Source organism: Cyanistes caeruleus, chromosome 28, assembly GCF_971803275.1.
Source record: "Cyanistes caeruleus chromosome 28, bCyaCae1.hap1.1, whole genome shotgun sequence".
Lineage (NCBI taxonomy): Eukaryota > Metazoa > Chordata > Aves > Passeriformes > Paridae > Cyanistes > Cyanistes caeruleus.
Window position 1 is genome coordinate 5,249,695 of NC_141728.1, and position 19,923 is coordinate 5,269,617.

Consider the following 19,923-nt stretch of genomic DNA (forward strand, 5'->3'; position numbering starts at 1 on the left):
TGTCGAGAAGGTTAGTTATAACGGGCTCATTGCTGAGAGAAACTATTTGACCATATTTCAGATTTTCTCCAACCCAATACTTTTTCCCTCCCATCCTACACACTTTTGGTTGGCTGTGATGATAGCATATTGCACTCATTTGGGAATGTGCCATAACCATTGATTCCATTCTCCCTCCGATACATACTGCATGGTCACATTTGTTCCAAGTGGGAACAACAGGCTCTAATCCAGCAGCTCATTTGTGTCATGCATGGGCCAGGATTTTCTTCCTTTCTGCTGTAGATTGCACCTCTAACCACCGATTTTTAGCTGTCACTCTTGGGTCATGGCAGGTTACTCTTTTTTTGATTTGGCACATTTGATACCGAGTGTGGTTATGCTCACACTCCCCTATTTTGCTGCCCATTTTGCAGTCCTAGTGTGTGCCATATGCCAGGGTTTCTGTGAGCCTTTGTTTTTCCAGGGTGTTTTTAAAACACTGCCTACAGTCTTGGGTTGAGCTTTGCTTCTCAACGCTGGGGTAACTCCTGGAGAGCAGACTGATAGTTCTGCCCATGATCAGACTCAGAACCACCAGGGTTCCCCACACATGTACTCCTGTGCCTCTGCCTATGCCCACAGGGTTGCGGCCTGCGGCGAGGGAGTTCATCTTCTCGGCAGCAGGGCTATCCTTCAGGGGATCCATGGCTGGAATCAGCTGCAGATTTTCTCTTAAAGGCATCCCACCCTGATCTTTTGACTGCATCAGCATCACAGGGTACATTGTTAGTTTGCCAACACTCAGTTCAAAGCACTTGTGCCTTTGATCTCACTTTCCCTCTTCCCCCTTCTTGATCCAATCCATACCACTCCAGGGAATCGAATTCCAATATGCCGAAGTTAGTAGCGACCACTAATGAATTGCTGGTTCTAGAGGTTTCTTCTAGCCAGCACACTGGACAAAGCCCTTTCTTTTCCTTTTGCTCTCAAACCAGAGACTTAGATGGAATGGTATAATAGAAACAAATATGTTTCCCTGTTGTCTCTCAGGATAGGTGTGAAGTGCCACCACATCCAGATAGCACGGCACTGATTTCACTTCCACCGTGCAAATGACTTGCAGGAGCAAATCAAGTCAATTCTGTGTTGGAACAGTGAAGTTCTGTCACCCTAAATCAGGGTGATGCCTCAAGGGTTTTATACCAACCTTGCACCTAAGTTGGTGCTAAAGAAGTTTCTAAGGTCCAAGGTAGACCTAAGGTTTGCACAGCAGAGTTTAGGCTGACAGCTAAGGGAGCATCAATTCCATGGTCTTTCCAAGCCAAAAGACTGATGAGAAATGTTGGTATTCCTGCTCTCCTTCCTTGTTTACAGTATAGCAACATATTGGATGAGATTTTGGAGTTGCAGCTCTGAATTGTGGCCAGATGAAGACACATGAATGGTTGTGCATTTTTCATTGTGGAGGTCAATATCAGTTTAGCTGCTTCTGATAATACAAAAAGCTCTTTCAAGATACTTCTTCAAAGAAATGTCATTTCATTCTTAACTGCACAGCCTCCTCCAGGATGTACAGCAAAAAGGTTATTTGGATTGTCTTTTCACAAGAACAGGAAACTCCCCCTTGAATCAGCCTGTGATTCAAGTGTGTCAATTAGAGAGTTTTCTTAAGTCACTGGGTGAGAAAATTAAACTTTAAGATTTAAGCTAGTTTAAGAAAGAAGAGGCGAGATGGAGGAATTAGGGCGTTGTCTCCTTTTCCTTCTTCATCTCCTTCTTCATCTTCTTCTAGAGGTTTTTGGGTAGTAGTAAGTGATTGCATAAGGAATGCCGCAGTGCAGTGAGCAGGTGTTGGGTCATTGGGTCACTAAGAAAAATAATTGACTTGGCATTTGTTAATTGGGGAAATGGACATATAAAAACCTTGAAGATCTTTGTTAGCCATTTGGCACCTTTCTATATCTTAGTGCACGTAGCTCCTTGTACCTTGTATGCATGTAATGCAGATCAAAGAAGAATAAACAACCGAGTGCGAACAAGAGAAAACTGCCTCTCTCTCATCAGTCTCAGTCCAAGGGAGAAAAAGAAGCCAAGCACAAGTGTCCCATCAGGACAGAGGCTCAATCTCCAATCAAAGGGGACTTTGTTCCAGCTTTTCCCTTGGACCAGCGTGCAGCAAGCACACCTGGGCCTCATTCAGGTCTCTGTGTGGGCTGGCAGTCAGCTTCTGTTGGGAATTTAAAGCTTTTCCTCTACTTTCCACAGCAAATAAGGGACCTCACCCAGCTGCACCAAACCCCAAATTTCACTCTAAAAAGAACCATTTGCATTTTCCTCCATTCCAGCCCTGAAGAAAACAAACTTCACTTGCGGGAGCTGGTGGCACGGTGTCCTCCAAGACCGTTCATGAGTAGGACAATATTGCAGGGGAAGAGCGGCAAAGCCAAAGTTCACTGATGCTTAGGAAGCTTTGCAAAACCTTCCCACCTGTGCTGGTGTTGCACCCTCCTGAGCTCCTGGAGCCCTCACTCACCTCAGGCGCAGTTTGGACAGCAAGGGGATGGTTCAGTTTGTGCCAGGTGGGGACAGGAGGAGGGAAGACTTTGCACACACTGTCACCAGGGCAGGGCTGTTTTCCTTTATGGTGCCACGCGGTAGCACACAATCTTTGATTTCATGGGAGTGAGGGAGGTGCTGAAGGGCAAAAATTCCCTGTGGGAAGGACATCTTCCACTCACACAGCAAGGCAAGTGGAGGGGAAAGTGCAATCTCTCTTTCCTGGAAGGTGTTCAGCTTTTAACAAACCAGTTTTGCTGAAGATGAGCCCAGGCAGTGGTGAGTTAGAGCATTTGATCAAACTCCCAGAGTATCCTCACATCTGTTTGGACACAATTTCTCTTTGTTTTTTCATTGTGAATGCTTTCTCCTGCCCTGCTGCCTCCTGCTTGGAGTTGTACGCGCAGCAGAGTCCCAGAGTTTTCTCAGCAGGCCTGTGCAGCGAGTTCTGAGCCAACGTGTGGCTCTGCTGCCAGCCCAAATCTGCGCTTTCCTTGCCCAGCCTGAGCGCAAGTGGGGCATGTGCTGGGTGTGGCTGGAGATTTTCATCACCAAAATCCTCCAGCGTCAGGGCATTTCCATCTGCCCATTGCTTTGGAGAGCACAAATCACAAACCACCCATCTCAGCTGATAAATGTCATTGCTTGCAGATTGCTGCAGCCGCACAGCTGAGCTACAAATACACATGAATCCATTTCAGTTGAAAAATGTCATTTATTACAAATTGCTACACCTGCACTGACAATACAGAACTATCAAAATCTCCATTAAGTTTTAAAAATTCATTTATTATATTAGCACAACAGTGCCATGTAAAAATATACAAATACCAATTTCAGTTAGCAAAAGCTTCACTTATTGCTAACCTCTACAAGTCACTATAGACAAAGATTAATGAGGTGTTTAACAACTTAATTTATTACAGATTACTACAAGCTTACAGCCCATATAGAAATACAAAATTATCAGTGTCCCCCTCTAAATAACCCTGTACTAAGAATTCGATAGACAGAATTATACAACTATACCTCGTCATACGTGTTTAAATAGAACTAAATACCTCTACATATACATATAGAACAATCTACAGATGGAAATACAGATTAAATATTACATATTTCACACAATATATATACATATAGATATATAAAACAAAACTATTTAAAAATATACAAATGTCACTGTCCCAGTCTAAATATCCATACAACTGCATAAGAACAAATCAGCTGCCCCATCTTCAAAGCTTCTCCCTCGGTCTTTCCCTCCCATGCAGAGCAGCTCTCCTGGACAGGGACAGCAGATGGGACATCTGGGAGGCAAAGGGAACAGTGAGTCAGTGCTGAGACCTTTCCCTTGGCAGCAGCTGCACTTCCAGCAGGGAAGCGAAAATCTCCGAGCCTCCCCAGGAGGGTTGGCAAGAACAAGCAGGCCGAGCGGGCCAGCGTGTGGCGAGCGCAGGCGCGGCGGGACTGTCCCGCAGCCCCCGGCAGCCCGGCACAGCTCCCGGGCCCTGCCGGCACAGCTGCCTTGCCCAAGGACAGCCCCTGTGCCGGCCGGGGCAGCAGCGCTGAGCAGCCCCAGCACGGCCAGGGGCCGCTCCTGCCCGGCCGGGCAGCGCCCACGGCCAAAGCCCACGCCACCCTCAGCCCTGCCCGGCCTCACCAGCCCTGGGGCCTCACCCAGGCTCTCGCGTGGCCCCAGCACATCCCTGCTCACTGCTCTTGCTCCAGGCCTTCAGCTTCTCCCTGCTGGCTCCTCTCAGTGTCTGGCTCTCCTCAAGCTCTTCAGCACAGCTGTGGTGGCAAAAGTGGAGGCTCTGCAATTGGTTGCAAGGCCTGGCAGAGCTGCAGTCCCTGAGCTCTGTGTGCTCCCTCCTGGCCCCCTCCATTCCATCCCCTCAGCCCCGCCGTCCTCTCGGCAAAGCCCCAGCCCCCTCTTCAGTTTCTTGGGCCTCTCCCAGGCCTCTCCCCCGGCTCAGTCCCTTCTGAGCCGTTGTGTCCCCTCAGAGCCGGCACAGCCCTCAGCCCGTGCCTCTGTCACCTCCGTGCCACCATGGCCCTCTGCTCCCCCACAGCCCTCAGTGCCCCTCACACCTCAAGGTTTGCAAGGTCCCTTCAGCATCAGCGCCTCCTCAGCCCCCTCAGTCTCAGCGTCCTTCAGCAGCTCCTCACAGGACAGTGCCTGGGGCCAGCGGCAGCTCCCACCGCTCCAGGGACAGCCAGGGCTGCAACTGCTGCTCCGCCTGGCCCGGCCCCAGCTCGGACCCAGCACAGGGGGACACAAGGGGCACAGCGGGAAAAACAAGAGATGAAAAAGGCAGCCAGGGGGGAAAGAGGCAAAAATGCAGCCTAGGCCTACACAGCTCCATCTATGGACCTCTACATCCATAGAGCTCTAACTAAAGAACTATGCACATTTAGAAATTTACTGTGTGCGCATCTAAATGTTACTCTCTACATATATCAATGCAATTTTAAAAATCTATAAATGTAACTGTACACATAGAAATAAAATCCTATCACATCCATAACTATACATACAAACTATACAGATGTAGTAATAGATACACCTCTAAATACAACTCTATCCATCTATACTTGGAACTATATGGATAAATAAATCAAGATAAAATATCTCTAACTAGATCTATAAACAGAGGGATGCCACCTGCCCGATGGTCACAGGCTCTCCCTCTGATCCTTCTTGCCACGCAGGGCAGCCCTTCTGGCAAGGTAGATCACATGGATATCTGGGAAGGAAAGGCAACTCTCAGTCAATGCTGGCCTCCGTGTAGCTTTCCCTTTGCAAGTAAACTGTCCTGCTAGCAAAGGCTGTCAAAGATGGCCTGAAAGGCACACTCTCACTTGAGAATTTGAAGCCTGCTCTTTAAAGGGAACAGGGATCCTTCCAAGTTTTCCAGTCTTGTGAAGTTTTGAAGTACGCCAATCAATTCAGAACACTCCCAGTGCAAATGGCACCCCCGAGAGATTGAAACACAGACAGTGCCAGCTGCCACAAAGAAGCCCAGCCTTGTTCTTTCTCTGGGCTGACGCAGAGACGTCAGTCCTCACTGCAGTGGCTGAAGCTGAAGGCTGCTGTGAGCTGGGAACCAATTGGGACACACAGCTTGGTGACACAACTGCCACCAGCTCAGGTTTCTTGCCGGCTCTCTTGCCACAGCAGAGGACTCGGTGTCAGAGCCTCTGGAAAAGCATGGAGGGGCAGGGCTCGGGGAGCTTGTGCCAGTGCAGGATTGGAACTAAAGGCACCAGGAAGCACCAACCCTGCTTGAGACAAGAACTCAACTCTTCTGATCTCCCTTCCTGCCAGAGGCAGGCTCAGAGCAGCTGTCTCCCATCTCTCTAAACCACGCTGGGCTCACTCCTTACCAAGCTCCTCGGGCTCCTGGCAAACATTCACACGGCTCCCGCAAGCAGGCAAAGCTCCCTCTGCTGCAGCCTTGTTCACAGCCTCCCCTCCTGAAGAGCCACGGGCAACACTAGCATTGACCTGAAAAGAAAAACAGAAAGAAGGAAACGCAAAGATCAACCAATAGATTCTGCAGGGATACAATCAGAGCCTGCCAGATTTCCTTCTGTGCACCAACAAATTGCTTTTGAAAACTGGTATATACGCGGGAGTTTGCAGAAGACAAAGGCTCATCGCACTTGGCAAGAAGATATGGGCAGTTCCAAAAAATCCCCCTCCCCACCTCCAGTCTGCCCTTCCTCAAGAATAAATCTACCCATGCAATGGGTCTGCATGTTAAATGAAAGAAGATAAATTCTTTGGCAAAGCTGTAGAAGAAGATGCAAAAAGGCCTGTGCCAATGCAGAAACTGAACACTCCAGGCCAGTCTGGGAAGAGAGAAAAAAGAAAAAAGGGATTCTAAAGTCCAAGAGGGAATCTGTCAGACACAAGGACTAATGGGCCCTGATTGAACTGCTCTTCAACACAGGAAGAGCCCCTGGGCTTAAAGGAGTCCTTAACCATTTCATGGCCAGCACCAACCTTGTCCTTCTCACCAACCACACAAGTCATGGGGCCTCAAAACCAAGACATCTGCCCCCTGAAGACTCCACGGCTCACACACTTCATCCCTTCTTCCTAACAAGGAGCTCTGGGCCCCAGAGGCCTTCAACAGTCCAAAACACTGACTTCTCCAACACGCTCCAAGAGCTGTCAAGGCTGACAAGGCTGTTGAGCGTGGGGATGACACTCAAGCCATGGAGTGGGCGCTAAGGATGGAGTCCTGCTAGCTCCTGGCACAGGGATGTGCTCTTGCCACCACAGCCCAAAGCATAACAGTCTCATGCAGGCTGCAGCTTTGTAGGGACTGTCTGGCAACACCCATCTCTTCTTCCCACAAGGTGACTGAGCTCTGGAACATGGAGAGCAAGACTGGCCAGTTTGCCCAGCTGAGCATTTCCCAGCTGGAAACTGGACTGCAGGCACCAGGTTCCTGAAAGGGCAAGACAGCTGCAGCTCCAGCCCATCCCCACACACAGCTCTGGCAATGCCCACACGCACAGCAGGGCTCACACAGCAGCAGCAGCAGCTGCAGGAGCAGCTGCAGCCCAGCCCTTGCTTTGCCTTGGCCTTCCAGCCCAAGAGAGGCAGAGCCCACATCTGCTGCTGGTACCTCTCGTGTGCCCCTCCCACTCTGCCTTCAGTGGCAATTCTCCAAACGCTCTTCTCTTCTTTCCCATCAAACAAAGCCTGTTAGAACCCACCAAGCTTCCACTTCCTCCCCACAAATACCCCTGCACCAGGGATTCTTCCCAGAAAAAGGAGCATCCAAACCTGGCAAACACCTCTCATCCTCACTTAAGGGCTATCCCCCCTTCTCATTCCCTCTTCCTTAGCAAATCTTGCTTTACCAAGCAAATCCCTCCGTGTCCATTCCCAGCTGAATTCAAGAAGCCTTTGCTTCTCAGCCATGCAACAACATTCAGAAGCTCTCAGTCCAGCCCCTCTCATCCCTGTCCAATGGAGTTACCTGAGCAGAGGGAGACCTTTCAGGCACAGATGGTGAAAGCATCTCCTCCAGTGTCTCCAGAACAAGGTCCAGATCCAGCGGTGGCAATTCCTCTTCCCCAGGAGTACTCCAGACCCAGCTTGGGGCTCTCCATGCTGCATAACCAGCACTGCCAGCTGGAGCACTGGGGACTGAAGTGCCCGGGGCAGCTGGAAGAATCCAAAAACATGGGTGAGGCTCCAAAATGAGGCTTTGGGACGCAGAGCTTTATTGCTGCCTTGGATCAAACATCACAGGAAGCACACAGCAACCTCAACTCCAGAAAGGTATTAAAAACTTCCCAGGGAATTGGAAGAGTGAGCTCTTCCCCTTCAAAAGTATTATCCTAATTGACGTGTACATAGATTAAAGTATGGCTTGGGAAACTGATCTAGACATGCACACAGACATAATCACCTTGAATCACAGCCTTTTGCATCTTCCCAGCAGCTTTGGCATTTGGCTGCTTGAGTTTCTCATCACAAGAGACCACAGAAAGTGCATTCACCCAGGAAGAGGCCAGAGGTGCAGACACACATGCTAAACATAAACTGCGAGTTTATTCTAAGGAGCAACCATGGAGGTGAGGCCATGGTCTGCAGCTGCAACTGTTCTGGGGACTCCCAGCGTGCACTGAAATTTCATAGCATTATTTGCGGGAGAGACTGTTGGAAATGGAAAATCTGCAGCCTTAGAAAAAGCCTGGATTGATGGAGTGATGAAAGTACACAGACATTAGGTAGAGTAATTCTAAACCTATGTTCTTACAGTTGCAAGTAAGAATATGCCTAGAGGAAATAAGAAATTCTATTAAGTAAAATAGTTGGAGGTATCAAGTGTAATAGTGTGATTTAAAGTAAGTTAGAGATCTAGAAACTGTAACAGAAGTGTGTGTGAATACGTGACCTGTGAGCTCGTTGGTTAAAAGACAGACGCAGTGTGGCAAAATCAAGTAAAGGTGATAAGAGCTTAATAAGTGAAAACAAACTTGGTGTCAACTGTCTACTGCACTAAAAAGTTATATATTGCCATGCGGAGAAGAAACTCGTAACTTCCTGAGCTGTGGTTGACTTGTTGCCTGTAAATCTCACGCCTCAGGACTGATCTCTTATTGGGCTACTTAAGCAATAAATCATCTCAAAGCACGGTGGTCCCATCCCTTGTATTTCATCTCAACAAAAGACAATCTGTAAACTCTGCAATATCCCACCAGAGTCCTAGTTTGGCTTCATCCAAAGAAAAATGGGAGTTCACCTGACACCGACCAGTTGTGGAGAAATGTTCTTTGCCTTGCCCTTTGACCTCTACACAGAGGCTGCCTGGAAAATGGCCAGAACATCCTCCAAATCTGCAGCAAGGACGGGAAAAGCAGACAGAGATTGTTTTGATATTCATGATCCTGCTTCCTAGTACCCTTGACACCTGATTGTCACAATCAAATGGACACATGACAGCACCGCGGCAAAATACTTCAGTCACTTTTTGTGATCTTTCTGAAAAGCCAGGGGAGAAACACATTCCGTACCTGATGGGATGTTGGCTGGCAAGTGCTGCTCTGGAGAAGTGCAGCTGCTACTCTCTGGAGAGGCCGCAGAAGTGCTTTGATGGTGCGCAGGAAATGCTGGAGTCATGAGCTCTGGCTGGAATTGAAATCTGTGTGTGCCTGGCTGGCCTGATGAAACCCCAAGTCCAGATGTAGCAAACACTTTCTTGGCACGTGCTGAGGAAGCTTCATGCCCTTGAGGATCTGGACTTGTCCTGGAAGGGCCTGGAGGCAGCTCTGAATCCTCAGGTGAGGCAGCACTGCGCTTCTGGCACCAAGGAGCTGTGCAGCAGGGAGGGAAGAAGAAAGGAAGCAAAGGGAAGGCTGGGTCACTACTGCTCCTCAGCTGTGTTTCCCTTGGCAGCAACTGTACTTCTCCCAAGGAAGACAGAAGCTCCCATCCTCCCAAGTAGGGTGAGAAGGAGAAAATTCCCCACATGTTCTGAAGCTTTGCAACAACCAATTCCTTGTCTACTCAGCTCTCCCGTACTTATTCATCTGTCTGGGAAAAGTGTCCCGCTGCCATTCCTGGGCAGGAGGCAACTGCCAGAAAGCCAGCTGCCAGCTCTTCTCCCTTCTGCTCCAAAGGCACACAACAACTTTAGAATCACAGCCTTCCCTATCTCCCCAGCAGCTTTTAGATTTGGCTGCTGGAGTTTCTCATCACAGAAGGCCACAGAACGTGCATTCACCCAAGAAGAGCCCGCATCTTCAGGCACACACTGAGAAATTCAACTGGGAGTTTATTCGAAAAGCAACCTTGTATGTGAGGCCATGTTCTGCAGCTGCAGCTGTTCTGAGGCACACAGAGTTCATTTCAATGGCACGGCCCGATTTGCAGGCCAGTCAGTCTGAAACATCTGCAATATCCTATCACTGTCCTAGTTGGACTTCATTCCAAGAAACAGGGGAGTTCACCTAACACTGACCACTTGTCTGTCGGGCAAGATTTTTCACCTTGCCCTTGCACCTCAGCAGACAGGCTGTCTGGAAAATGCCCAGAACAAGCTCCACATCTGCAGGAAGGACAGGAAGAGCAGAGAATCCTTTGGCATTCGCAGTCCCACTTCCTAGTACACTTTCTCCGTGATTCTCACTTGAGATCTAGCCATGACAGAGGACTCAGGGAAAACACTTGAAAGGCTCAGTTGCCAGGAGCTATTGGAAAAGGAAGGGTAGAAACTCTTTCCCTACCTGATGGGTGGCAGGCTGGGCTGTGCTGCTGAGAAGATGAGCAGCTGTTGCTCTGTCCAAGGGCCCTGCAAGCAGCTTCAGGGTCGACTGGAGTGAGGCGAACCATGAGCTCAGGATGGCGTTTCAGGTCCAGGCGAACCAGTGGAACCGTGAGCTTGCGGAGATTAAATCTCTGGATGAGCTCTCTTGATGGTTCCACTGGTGAAGCCCCAGCAAGTCCAGAGGTGGCACAGACTTTCTTGGCAGGTGCTGGGGAAGCCTCCCTCTCCTGAGCAGCTGCACTTCTCCTGCAAGGGCCTGGAGGCAGCTCTGAATCCTCAGGTGAGGCAGCATCGCGCTTCTGGAGCAAGGGAGCTGTGCAGCAGGGAGGGAAGAAGAAAGGAAGCAAAGGGAAGGCTGGGTCACTCCTGCTCCTCAGCTGTGTTTCCCTTGGCAGCAAGTGTGCTTTTGTCAGGGAAGACAAAAGCTCACCTCCTCCCAAAACAGGGTGAGAAAGAAAAATATCACCACATGTCTTGGGGGGGTTTAATGCCTATAGAACTTAAGTCAAACTTACAAGCTGCTTCTATAGGTTGAGTTAGAAGATACCAATATAACCTGATAGATCTGTATCACCAGATATCAACAGAACCTGAATCATAACTTCATGTATCTATTTAACCTGATATAGACGTCTTTCTATGCATTGTAGTGGCTAGTATATGGTTAACTGGTTGCTCAGTGCTGGAGAGATGGGGGAAAAAAAAATTAAAATCTCACCAGGTGGTCAGTTTCAGAGATAGGTAAGTATAGTACTAATGAAAAATTAGCAAACATCAAGCCAATTAGCCACAAAATAAAGCAATTAGACCGGTGAGGACCAGACAGACCAAGGAACACCGTAGCTGTGCATGCTCTGAAGACAAAGTTGAAAAGTTGAGATGCAAAGACGACTTTGGAAGCCTTCGTCAAAGACCTCCAACGACCCCCAAATTGGGGAGGCACAAGCACAGTGAAAAAGAACTATCTATAGCCATGAGATTATACTATGTAAATTAGTTCCAGAGTGTATAATATACATTATAATACATTAAATATGATACATACAAAACATAATATATATTACATTATAATATACACTATGTGTATATTACTTCCATATGTTATGACATAGTAACACCAAGCAATAATTATTAAATATATCACAGCAATTGACAATGGTGGATGAATTAGGAGGAGAAATCCTCCTCACCTCCAGCACTGAAATAAACAACTCTACACACACGGGTGTATGGGATTTTATTCACTTTGCAACAAGCAGCTCCCTGTCTACTGAGCTCTCCCCTATCCGTTCAAGCCTTGGCAGGAGGCAGCTGCCAGAAACCCAAGTGCCAGCTCTTCTCCCCTCTGCTCCAAATGGGACAGGAGGCTCCCTCTCCCGCTGGGGCTGAGCACGCCCAAGCCCTCGGCTCAGCCGCACTCCCGGAGAGCTCCCCGAGCGTCCCAGGGCCGCGCAATGAGCAGCGCCAGCCACGGCACAGGGCCGGGCCGGCTGCCGGCCGAGCGGGCCAGCGTGTGGCGAGCGCAGGCGCGGCGGGACTGTCCCGCAGCCCCCGGCAGCCCGGCACAGCTCCCGGGCCCTGCCGGCACAGCTGCCTTGCCCAAGGACAGCCCCTGTGCCGGCCGGGGCAGCAGCGCTGAGCAGCCCCAGCACGGGCAGGGGCCGCTCCTGCCCGGCCGGGCAGCGCCCACGGCCAAAGCCCACGCCTCCCTCCGCGCCCGCAGCTCCCACCCCGTCTCACCGGCTCTGGGCGGCTGCCCGCTGGGGAAGGCGGGCAGCGACCGGTCCGTGGGGAGCCGCTGGAGGCGGCTGGGCTGGCGGCTCCGCACCTCCAGCCCCGCCGCCAGTCTCTGCCTGTTGGCCCTGGTCAGGCGTTTGATGCCGAGCAGGAGCTCGGGGCGGTCGCGGCGGAAGTTCGGGTTCATAAAGTGGAGCAGAGCCCCGGCATCGCCCGGCACAGCTGAGCCAAGCCATGCCGGCACCTTTTGGAAGCCGTAGAGGTTGAGCTGGCGCACGAAACTGCCAAAGTGCGTGGCTTTGAAGGAGTCCGGGGCCGCCCCCGCCCCCTGGCCGCCCCCTCCGTGGGCGCCGGCCGGGCTGAGCAGCTCCCGCTCGAAGAGGAAGCGGTCGATGAGCAAGCCCTGGGCCTGGCTGTCCCAGCGCACGGAGCGGACGCGGGGGCTGTTCACCAGGCGCCACAGCTTGGCGGGGAAGGTGCTGGCATTGAGTCCGGCGGGCAGCGGCAGCTCCGCCATGGCACCGATCTGTCTCCGACTGGCGCCGCAACGGCCGCGGCGCAACGGCCTGAGGGGGGCGCTGCGTTCGGCCCCGCGCGCGCCCGGCGCGGCCCCGGCGCGGGCCGGACTCGGCGAGGACGAGCGGGGCCTGAGGGGAGATAAGGCCAGGTAAGAGGAGGTGAAAAATGCATGTGGGAAACGAGAAATTACATAGGAATTCCACTAATTGACAAAGATTGTTACTGCAGTAAATGGAATTGATTTTTGCTAATTAAATTGTACCTGTTATTCAAGTTAGTTTTAGAAACAACAGTCAGGAAAATTAATCCACAAACGCCAGAGGTTTATGTCCAAAAAGGAGACAGAGGAGTCCTTTTTTCTTTATTCCAATAAATATTTGACCCAATGACCCAACACCTGTGCGCTGCACTGCGGCATTTTTTACCCAATCACTTACTACTACCCAAAAACCCCTCGGAGAAGAACATGAAGAAGAAAGGAGAAGGACAAGAGACAACACCCTAAATCCTGCATCTTGTCTCCTGTTCTCTAAACTACTTTTTCACCCAGTGATTTAAGAAACTTTCTAATCTACACACTTACACTTTTCCTATCTAACTTTAACATTTGTTTTCATGTATCACCATGAAAACATGCTCATGAATTTCGTGTCATATGAAATTCAGTGTTTCTTGGAATCCTAGAACTAAGTATTAGAAACAAGGGCACACACTCTGTATCTCAGACTCCAACATCTGCCCCTCTCTTTTTTAAAAAAAAACAATAAAAAAAATCAACCCAAATCTTTTCTTGGATTACTTTTCAAGAAGGGTTATTTTTCACTCATGGTTTAACAAATGAGGCTTTACAATATTAATTTTCCCACTCTTTCACTTGAAACCCAAAGTCCATTGCTCTTGCATGTGGGATCCAAGCTGTTCAGCTGTCAGCTGTGTCTTGATACAGTTCACATCTGCGTGCTCGCTCTTCTGCTCTTTGGGCTGTCTGCTTGTCTCTGCAGCTGAGGAGTTTCCATGTTCTTCGCTAGGAAGTTACTTCTGCTTTGAACCTGTGAATACACAAACATAGACTTTCCTCCAAATTATTAATTGAAATGAATTTTTAATCTTGCGTCTGAACTTTTGACCAGAACCAAAGAATTCTCTCTCAACTTTGCTTGAGTACTGTTAGAACAATACCTGATAATTGATGGAATTGGCTTTGTAACAGACTTGTTTGAAAAGGACTGTTCAAGAATTATTTGTAATAGATATAAGATGTTTACACTTTTTCCAAAAATTTAAGATATATAAGGTTTTTATATTTCTGAGGCATATCCTTGCCTCCCCCCCTTTTATTTTTTTTGTAATTAAGTACGGTATTTGGTTTTTTTGTTATGACAATGAAAAGCCATCAAATTGAAACACTTGCACATGTATATGCATAGGAAATAACACCTTTACAGAAATCAAAAACTTTTGAAGAAGATGCATAATTAATATTATGCAATATTAAACTTATCTGAATAATTTGTAACATGAATTGCTGAATATACAAAATATATACTCTCATCCCAGAGTCTGCCACAGCTGATAAATCAATGGAAGATTGGAAAATCATGTCTGGATCACAATTTTCCAAGCCCACTGTAAAATCCAGCTGCTATATTAATTCACTAATTGCCAAGTCAAATTGACCTGAATATTGTTTTGATGCAGAAAACTTCTGGGTTTATTGGTAAATTCTCCATCCAGGTAAAGTCAAGGCTTGGCCAGAGCCTTAGGCCTCATCTGGAAAGATGTCTCTTAAGTCATTTTCAAAGCAAGGGGTTTAAGAATAGCAGCCATAAGATGCTTAAGACACTGTAAACTTTTAAAAGGCAATTGTATAAAACAAATGATCAGATGTCTTAGGTAATTGACTAATTAAACCATTCAGCAGTTAATTTAATCTGAAGTTTCTTTCATAACACTTAACTTTCAACCATGACACTGTTAGCATTCAGGATCACACATAACCACAGAATGTTTATATGAAAGTTCTTTATTGAAGAGCTCTGGGTGTCAGGTGTACACAGACCCAAATCTGACCCAATTTGGTTTTGAGTTGAACATGTTTTATACTCTATCATTATACAACTTACATATTAATTATTAAACTTACATTGTTCTATTGTAAGCATTGTTTTTACCCAAGCATGGATTTCTCGTAATCCTCCCCAGCCCCCTAACATTGTTCCTTATGTTCTTTAAACTATAATTATATCTGATCACATCTAACAACTGTATCATTTATCATCTACTGATTTCACAGGTGCAGTTTGACCTGATCTTTAGCAAGTACAAGGCCTAACATTTCTCAGGGCCTACTTTTCCCAGGGCTTTCCAAACCTAACTTTCTTTCTAAGTCTCCGAATTTTCTAAGATTTTAGAACCTTTTACTATCATTCCCCCCTTTGAAAGCATTTTCACTTCACTATAAGTGCAAATGTTTTCACTTGATAGAGTCCTTTGTTTCTGAGTTGATACTTGGTGTTCTTCGAATCCTTGATTGATGTAAACGCTGTCCTGGATGTTGTCACGAACTGGAGAACCAGAGGATGGAGGGTGTGGATCTCTTGTCAGTGCCTTTATTATTTTCTTGTTCCAGGATGTTTTCTTCTGTATTTCTCCTTTTAAAATGCTGTAAACTAACCAAATTGCTAAAAATACAATTAGTAAGATTATCACACTCTCAATGATAGATTTAATCCATAAACTCACATTCTACCCTAACCCTTTGAAGATTTTGCCTAACCAACATGTGGTCAAATCCTTTTGCTCTTCCTGTGCTCCATGCTCTATTTGTTGCAACTGAGTGATTCATATTCTACATCTGCAGTCACATTCATCTCTAGTGACCACCAATACTGGCGATTAGAGATTTGTTTTCTCTTTTTTTGGGCTTTCATTAAGAGAACCAATGTATCTAACACCCTTTGCTTTCTCTGATTTTTTTCCTTCTGGGATTTTTTACAGGTCCATAATTTCAGTTTTCACAGGTAACAACATTGGTGATTCATAACCAACAATTAATTTTCTTTTGTGTATCATTTGTAAGCAGACAGCTTTCTGAATATTTTTCAGTAGTTGGTTTGGGGTACAAACTTTAGCTATAGGGTCCCCCCTTTCCAAGGGGTTAAGGCCCTCTGCCCAATAAGCTGTGTGCTGAGTTAGGGACCATGGGTTATGTCTGTCTCCTGTTGTTAAAAATACTTCATGTCCCCAGTACCCACTGGATTCCTGTTCTCTCAATCGAATTTGATCACCTCCAGTGAGACACTCGGAATACGTATTCTGTCTCTGACTCGTGAGGGAAACACCCATACTCCCTTTTTCCTTTTCTCTTTTTTTTTTCTATAATTTTTTTGTCTTTTTCTTTTTTTTTCTTTTTTTTTTCTTTTTTTCTATTTTTAGTGGCTATGTGCGGATGGATATCCTTATCATTGATATAGTTATATTCTGTTTTAATTAAAAGTTTCAAACTAGGACAGCAGTGTTCCCCACAATTTATCCAAGTTAGCTCTTTTTGAGGGTAAATTTGATTAATGAGAGGGGTTTCCCTCTCTTGTTTCTTTTAGCAAGTCAGCATTTTTGAATTTTATTATGGAGGGCTGCTCGCAACAGATTGATCTTACTTCTTTCTTCATCCAATTGTTTTTGCAAAATTTTAACTAGGTTTTGGAGGGAGTCTTTTGTAGTTTTTTCCTCACTTCTTTACTTACAGCAAGTTTCTATAGCTGCTGTAAGACAAGCTCCTAAAACTGAGCAGAGTATAGTTTTATTTTTGCCCAGTTTAAATTTTGTTTCATGTTGTAAAGAACATACTCTATCAATCACATTTTCCAAATTAAACCAATTATTGAGCACCAACTTTTCCCTCCTGGAGAAGGTCTGGCATTGTGTTTTGCTAACAGACCATAACATGCATAAAATCTAGTTTTAACTTTTGCACTGCTGTTTTCAGTCATTTTTACAAAGAGAAAAACCACTACAGGGAGGTATTAACTTAAACTATACACACACAGACACACTGCTTTTTGCTTCCCTGTATGGGTAAAAAGACCAAATCTGCTTGGGAGGCACTCCTTCAGTTTAAAATTCTGATTGTCTCTTTGCTACACCAAGCAGTCAAAATTCATACACACAACAACAAAAATATTCCCGCCCTTTTGCACTAAGAGATCTTTTATGAAATTCTGCAGACAGAGCCTCAAGTGAGTGTGGGGTGCTTTTCACCTCGGCGTGTGCAGTTTGTGGGAGATTCGAGTCGCCCCCCTTGCTTTCTAGACACCGCTCACTCTTTTGGGAGTGTCGGGCTGGGTGCGGCTGGAGCAAAACGTCCTTCCCCTAATACAGACTGCACAACAAACCTGCAGCCCCTTCTGTCTGTCAGAAATCCTGTCCGTGATTCCAATTTAAACGTCACGATTCGCTAACGCCAGTGGGACTCGTGACAGGTTAGTTTGATCTCAGAGTGCAAAAAGGACACAAGGGGATTTCAGTTTAAATCATAACAACAATAATGTACCTTTATTTTAGTGCCAACAACAAGGGTTATGCGATAGAGGAGAGAGAGAGAGAGAGAGAGAGATAAGGAAAACAAAGTAAAGAAAGAGAGAAGAGGAGGTTATAGCTACCAACAGACGAGACGGGGTTGCTGGGGTCTTTTTCTGTGGGAGATCTCGCCAAAATTAACTTAGTCTAATGTAATTCTTCCCCAAAATTACCTTGTTTCCAATGTGCTAATAAGCACCCCAAAGGAGAAGTACCTGGTATGGGAGCATAGCAGCCCAAAACCCTTCTCCATGTCACAACTACAATACACCAAATGTCGAACCTGCGATGCTTTCACAGTTGTCTTATGGACAGCGCCTGGGCATTACCAAGAGGAATTCCTTTAGCCCAACCACGCGCAGCTTTCACCGCATCTAACTGGCAGGCACCCAAACCAAAATAAAGCACCTTACCTTTCTCTCCCGGGGACGTTGTGAGCAGAGGAGACGCTCACGGCCGGATGGGCTCCCCGAGAATCCCTCGGTGCCGGCTGGAGCGTGATCGGGTCATGAACTCGCTCAGCAGCACTCACAGGGTCCCATCTGGGTCACCAAAATGTCAGTGCTCAGGAACACACATAATCACAGATTGATTATATGCAGGTGCTTTATTGAAGAGCTCTGGGTGCCAGGGGTACACATACTCAAATCTGACCCATCTTGGTTTTGAACTGAACATGTTTTATACTCTATCATTATACAACTTACATATTAATTATTAAACTTACATTGTTCTATTGGATGCATTGTTTTTACCCAAGCATGGATTTCTTGTGATCCCCCCCAGCCCCCTAACATTGTTCCTTATGTTCTTTAAACTATAATTATATCTGATCACATCTAACAATTGTATCATTTATCATATTCAGATTACACAGGTGCAGTTTGACCTGATCTTTAGCAAGCACAGGGCCTAACATTTCTCAGGGCCTACTTTTCCCAGGGCTTTCCAAACCTAACTTTCTTTCTAAGTCTCCAAATTTTCTAAGATTTTAGAATCTTAGAATAGATTTTACTATCAGCTTCACCAGGATTTAATTGAAATTTTGGAAAAGTAAAAATAGGAAATTGGCCCTCTTTATCAAGAAATTGCCTGAAATTGTTTATTTGGGTTGTATTGGATTAATTGAAATTGCTTATGCTTTGAAATAAGAAGTTGAATGTATATTTTAATTGAAAATTGATTCTTTGCTTTTGTTTTTCCTTTTTTCTTACCCTTATCTTTTTCCTGCTTTTCTTTTTCTGACTGATTTTCTGTCTCTGTTTTCCAGGGTATGCTACCAACCTTTGAGGAGACCTGAAGACTTCGCAACAACACTACAAAGGAGCCCTCCTGATGATGATGGTGAGTCACGGGGTGGTGTAAGAGACGGTCTGAACTTTCCCTCATTTGCCTCACGAGCATGGCAAGAACAGAGACCGAGACCCTGAGGAGCGCTCAGGGGACTTTGTGCAGGGGTTCTGGCCTGGTTGAGGTGGATGCTTGCTAAGCCATTGTTTGAAGGTGTGCTTGACCTACAGCACAAGAGTGATTGTTTGCAGGTGTTTGCTGTGCTGCCACGGAACACTGCCTTCGTTCCTGCTGCTGAGCAGGGACTTGTGAGGAGCAGGGCCTGTTCAGTACCTCACACCTGCTTGCCAGAGCAACGGGTCACACCACAATAGCCTATACATCTCCCCACCTTTTGGCCAACTGCCCCTTGCCTTGAAACTTGAGACTATAAAGGTGACTTTTCTAAGTTGCTTTTGGAGAGAGAGATCCCCACGGAAGAAGACACGGGTGACCCCATCTTGTCCATTGGTAGCTATTACCCCCCCCCGTTTTCTCTCTTTACTTTGCCTCTTTATTCCTGTCTCTCTTTCTCTTTCTCTCCTTCTCATCCATTGCATAACCCATGATGCTGGCACTAAAATAAAGATGCATTATTGCTGTTGTGATTTAAACTGAAATCCCTTGGTGTCCTTTTTGCACTCTGAGATCAAATGAACCTCTGACGACGCCCGCCTGTGTGAGCAGATTGTGACACATGTATACTTCAATGTGTGCACAAATGATGAATAAGACAATTTCTAGCATCTATGTTGTTCATCAGACCGGGCGAGATGTTAGGAAGGAAGAAAATTTAACAAAAATTTTACAGATATGAATGCTTACCGGAAGGTTCTCTAGAAATGAAAGCAAGCTTGGATATATAAAAAGATGTTTTTAGGGCCACTTATTGCTGAAACCACTGAGAGAACAAAGGTTTAGTCGAGTTGGAAGGTTTAGAACAAAGGTTTAGTCAGTTAGAAGGAGGTTTTATGGCTAAAGTCCAAAAGATTTAAGTGGTCTTCAAACAAAGCATGTTTTCTACCAAGTGAAAAAGCACAGGCAGACAGAAAGACATTTTTTACCAAAGCAAAAAGGATTTTCCACTACAAAACAACTTTGAAAATTTAACATGTAATTACTAACTCAAATGATTAGTTAGTCACTAACATAGTATGGTAATTTTAGCAGTTTTGATAGAATATATGTACATGTAAAGGTATTGTGTATGATGCTGATTGGTTGTTATGCAATGATACAGACAGCAAAAGAAAGTGATATAATGCACTGTAAGCAGAACTAAGTGGGCTTCAGGACACAGGGCTTGCCTGTAGCCAGCAGCTGTAGGCTGACCCACGATCCCCTGCTGTAATCTAGTTGATAGAATAAACAGCATTCTAAAGAAGAGCCATCTGAAGTCCCCATCTCTCTGCTGGCTCTAACAGTTCTG

The 19,923-nt window shown here is 46.4% G+C and overlaps 2 protein-coding genes across 2 annotated transcripts in view; one reads left to right on the forward strand and one right to left on the reverse strand.

Annotated features, from left to right (window-relative positions):
* LOC147649098 (olfactory receptor 14J1-like) overlaps window positions 1–19,923 on the forward strand; it is a 124,017-nt gene that overhangs the window by 87,113 nt on the left and 16,981 nt on the right. The window lies entirely within an intron of this gene.
* Window positions 4,219–12,635, reverse strand: LOC147649100 (uncharacterized). The gene is made up of 7 exons (XM_086865035.1): window positions 12,075–12,635; window positions 10,294–10,647; window positions 9,082–9,381; window positions 7,539–7,726; window positions 5,929–6,049; window positions 4,633–5,288; window positions 4,219–4,332 (listed from the first exon to the last, which is right to left on the reverse strand). The coding sequence occupies exons 1-6, from the start codon at window positions 12,586–12,588 to the stop codon at window positions 5,218–5,220; spliced, it is 1,548 nt and encodes a 515-aa protein (XP_086721161.1). The 5' UTR covers window positions 12,589–12,635; the 3' UTR covers window positions 4,219–4,332; window positions 4,633–5,217.

Excerpts from the sequence above, each read along its gene's own strand:
- LOC147649100 (XM_086865035.1), bottom strand. The coding sequence starts at position 12,588 with ATGGCGGAGCTGCCGCTGCCCGCCGGACTCAATGCCAGCACCTTCCCC. Across the intron at positions 7,727-9,081 it reads GCCAGCCAACATCCCATCAG|CTGCCCCGGGCACTTCAGTC; the intron begins GTACGGAATGTG and ends GGATTCTTCCAG. Across the intron at positions 6,050-7,538 it reads AAAGGTCTCCCTCTGCTCAG|GTCAATGCTAGTGTTGCCCG; the intron begins GTAACTCCATTG and ends TTTTCTTTTCAG.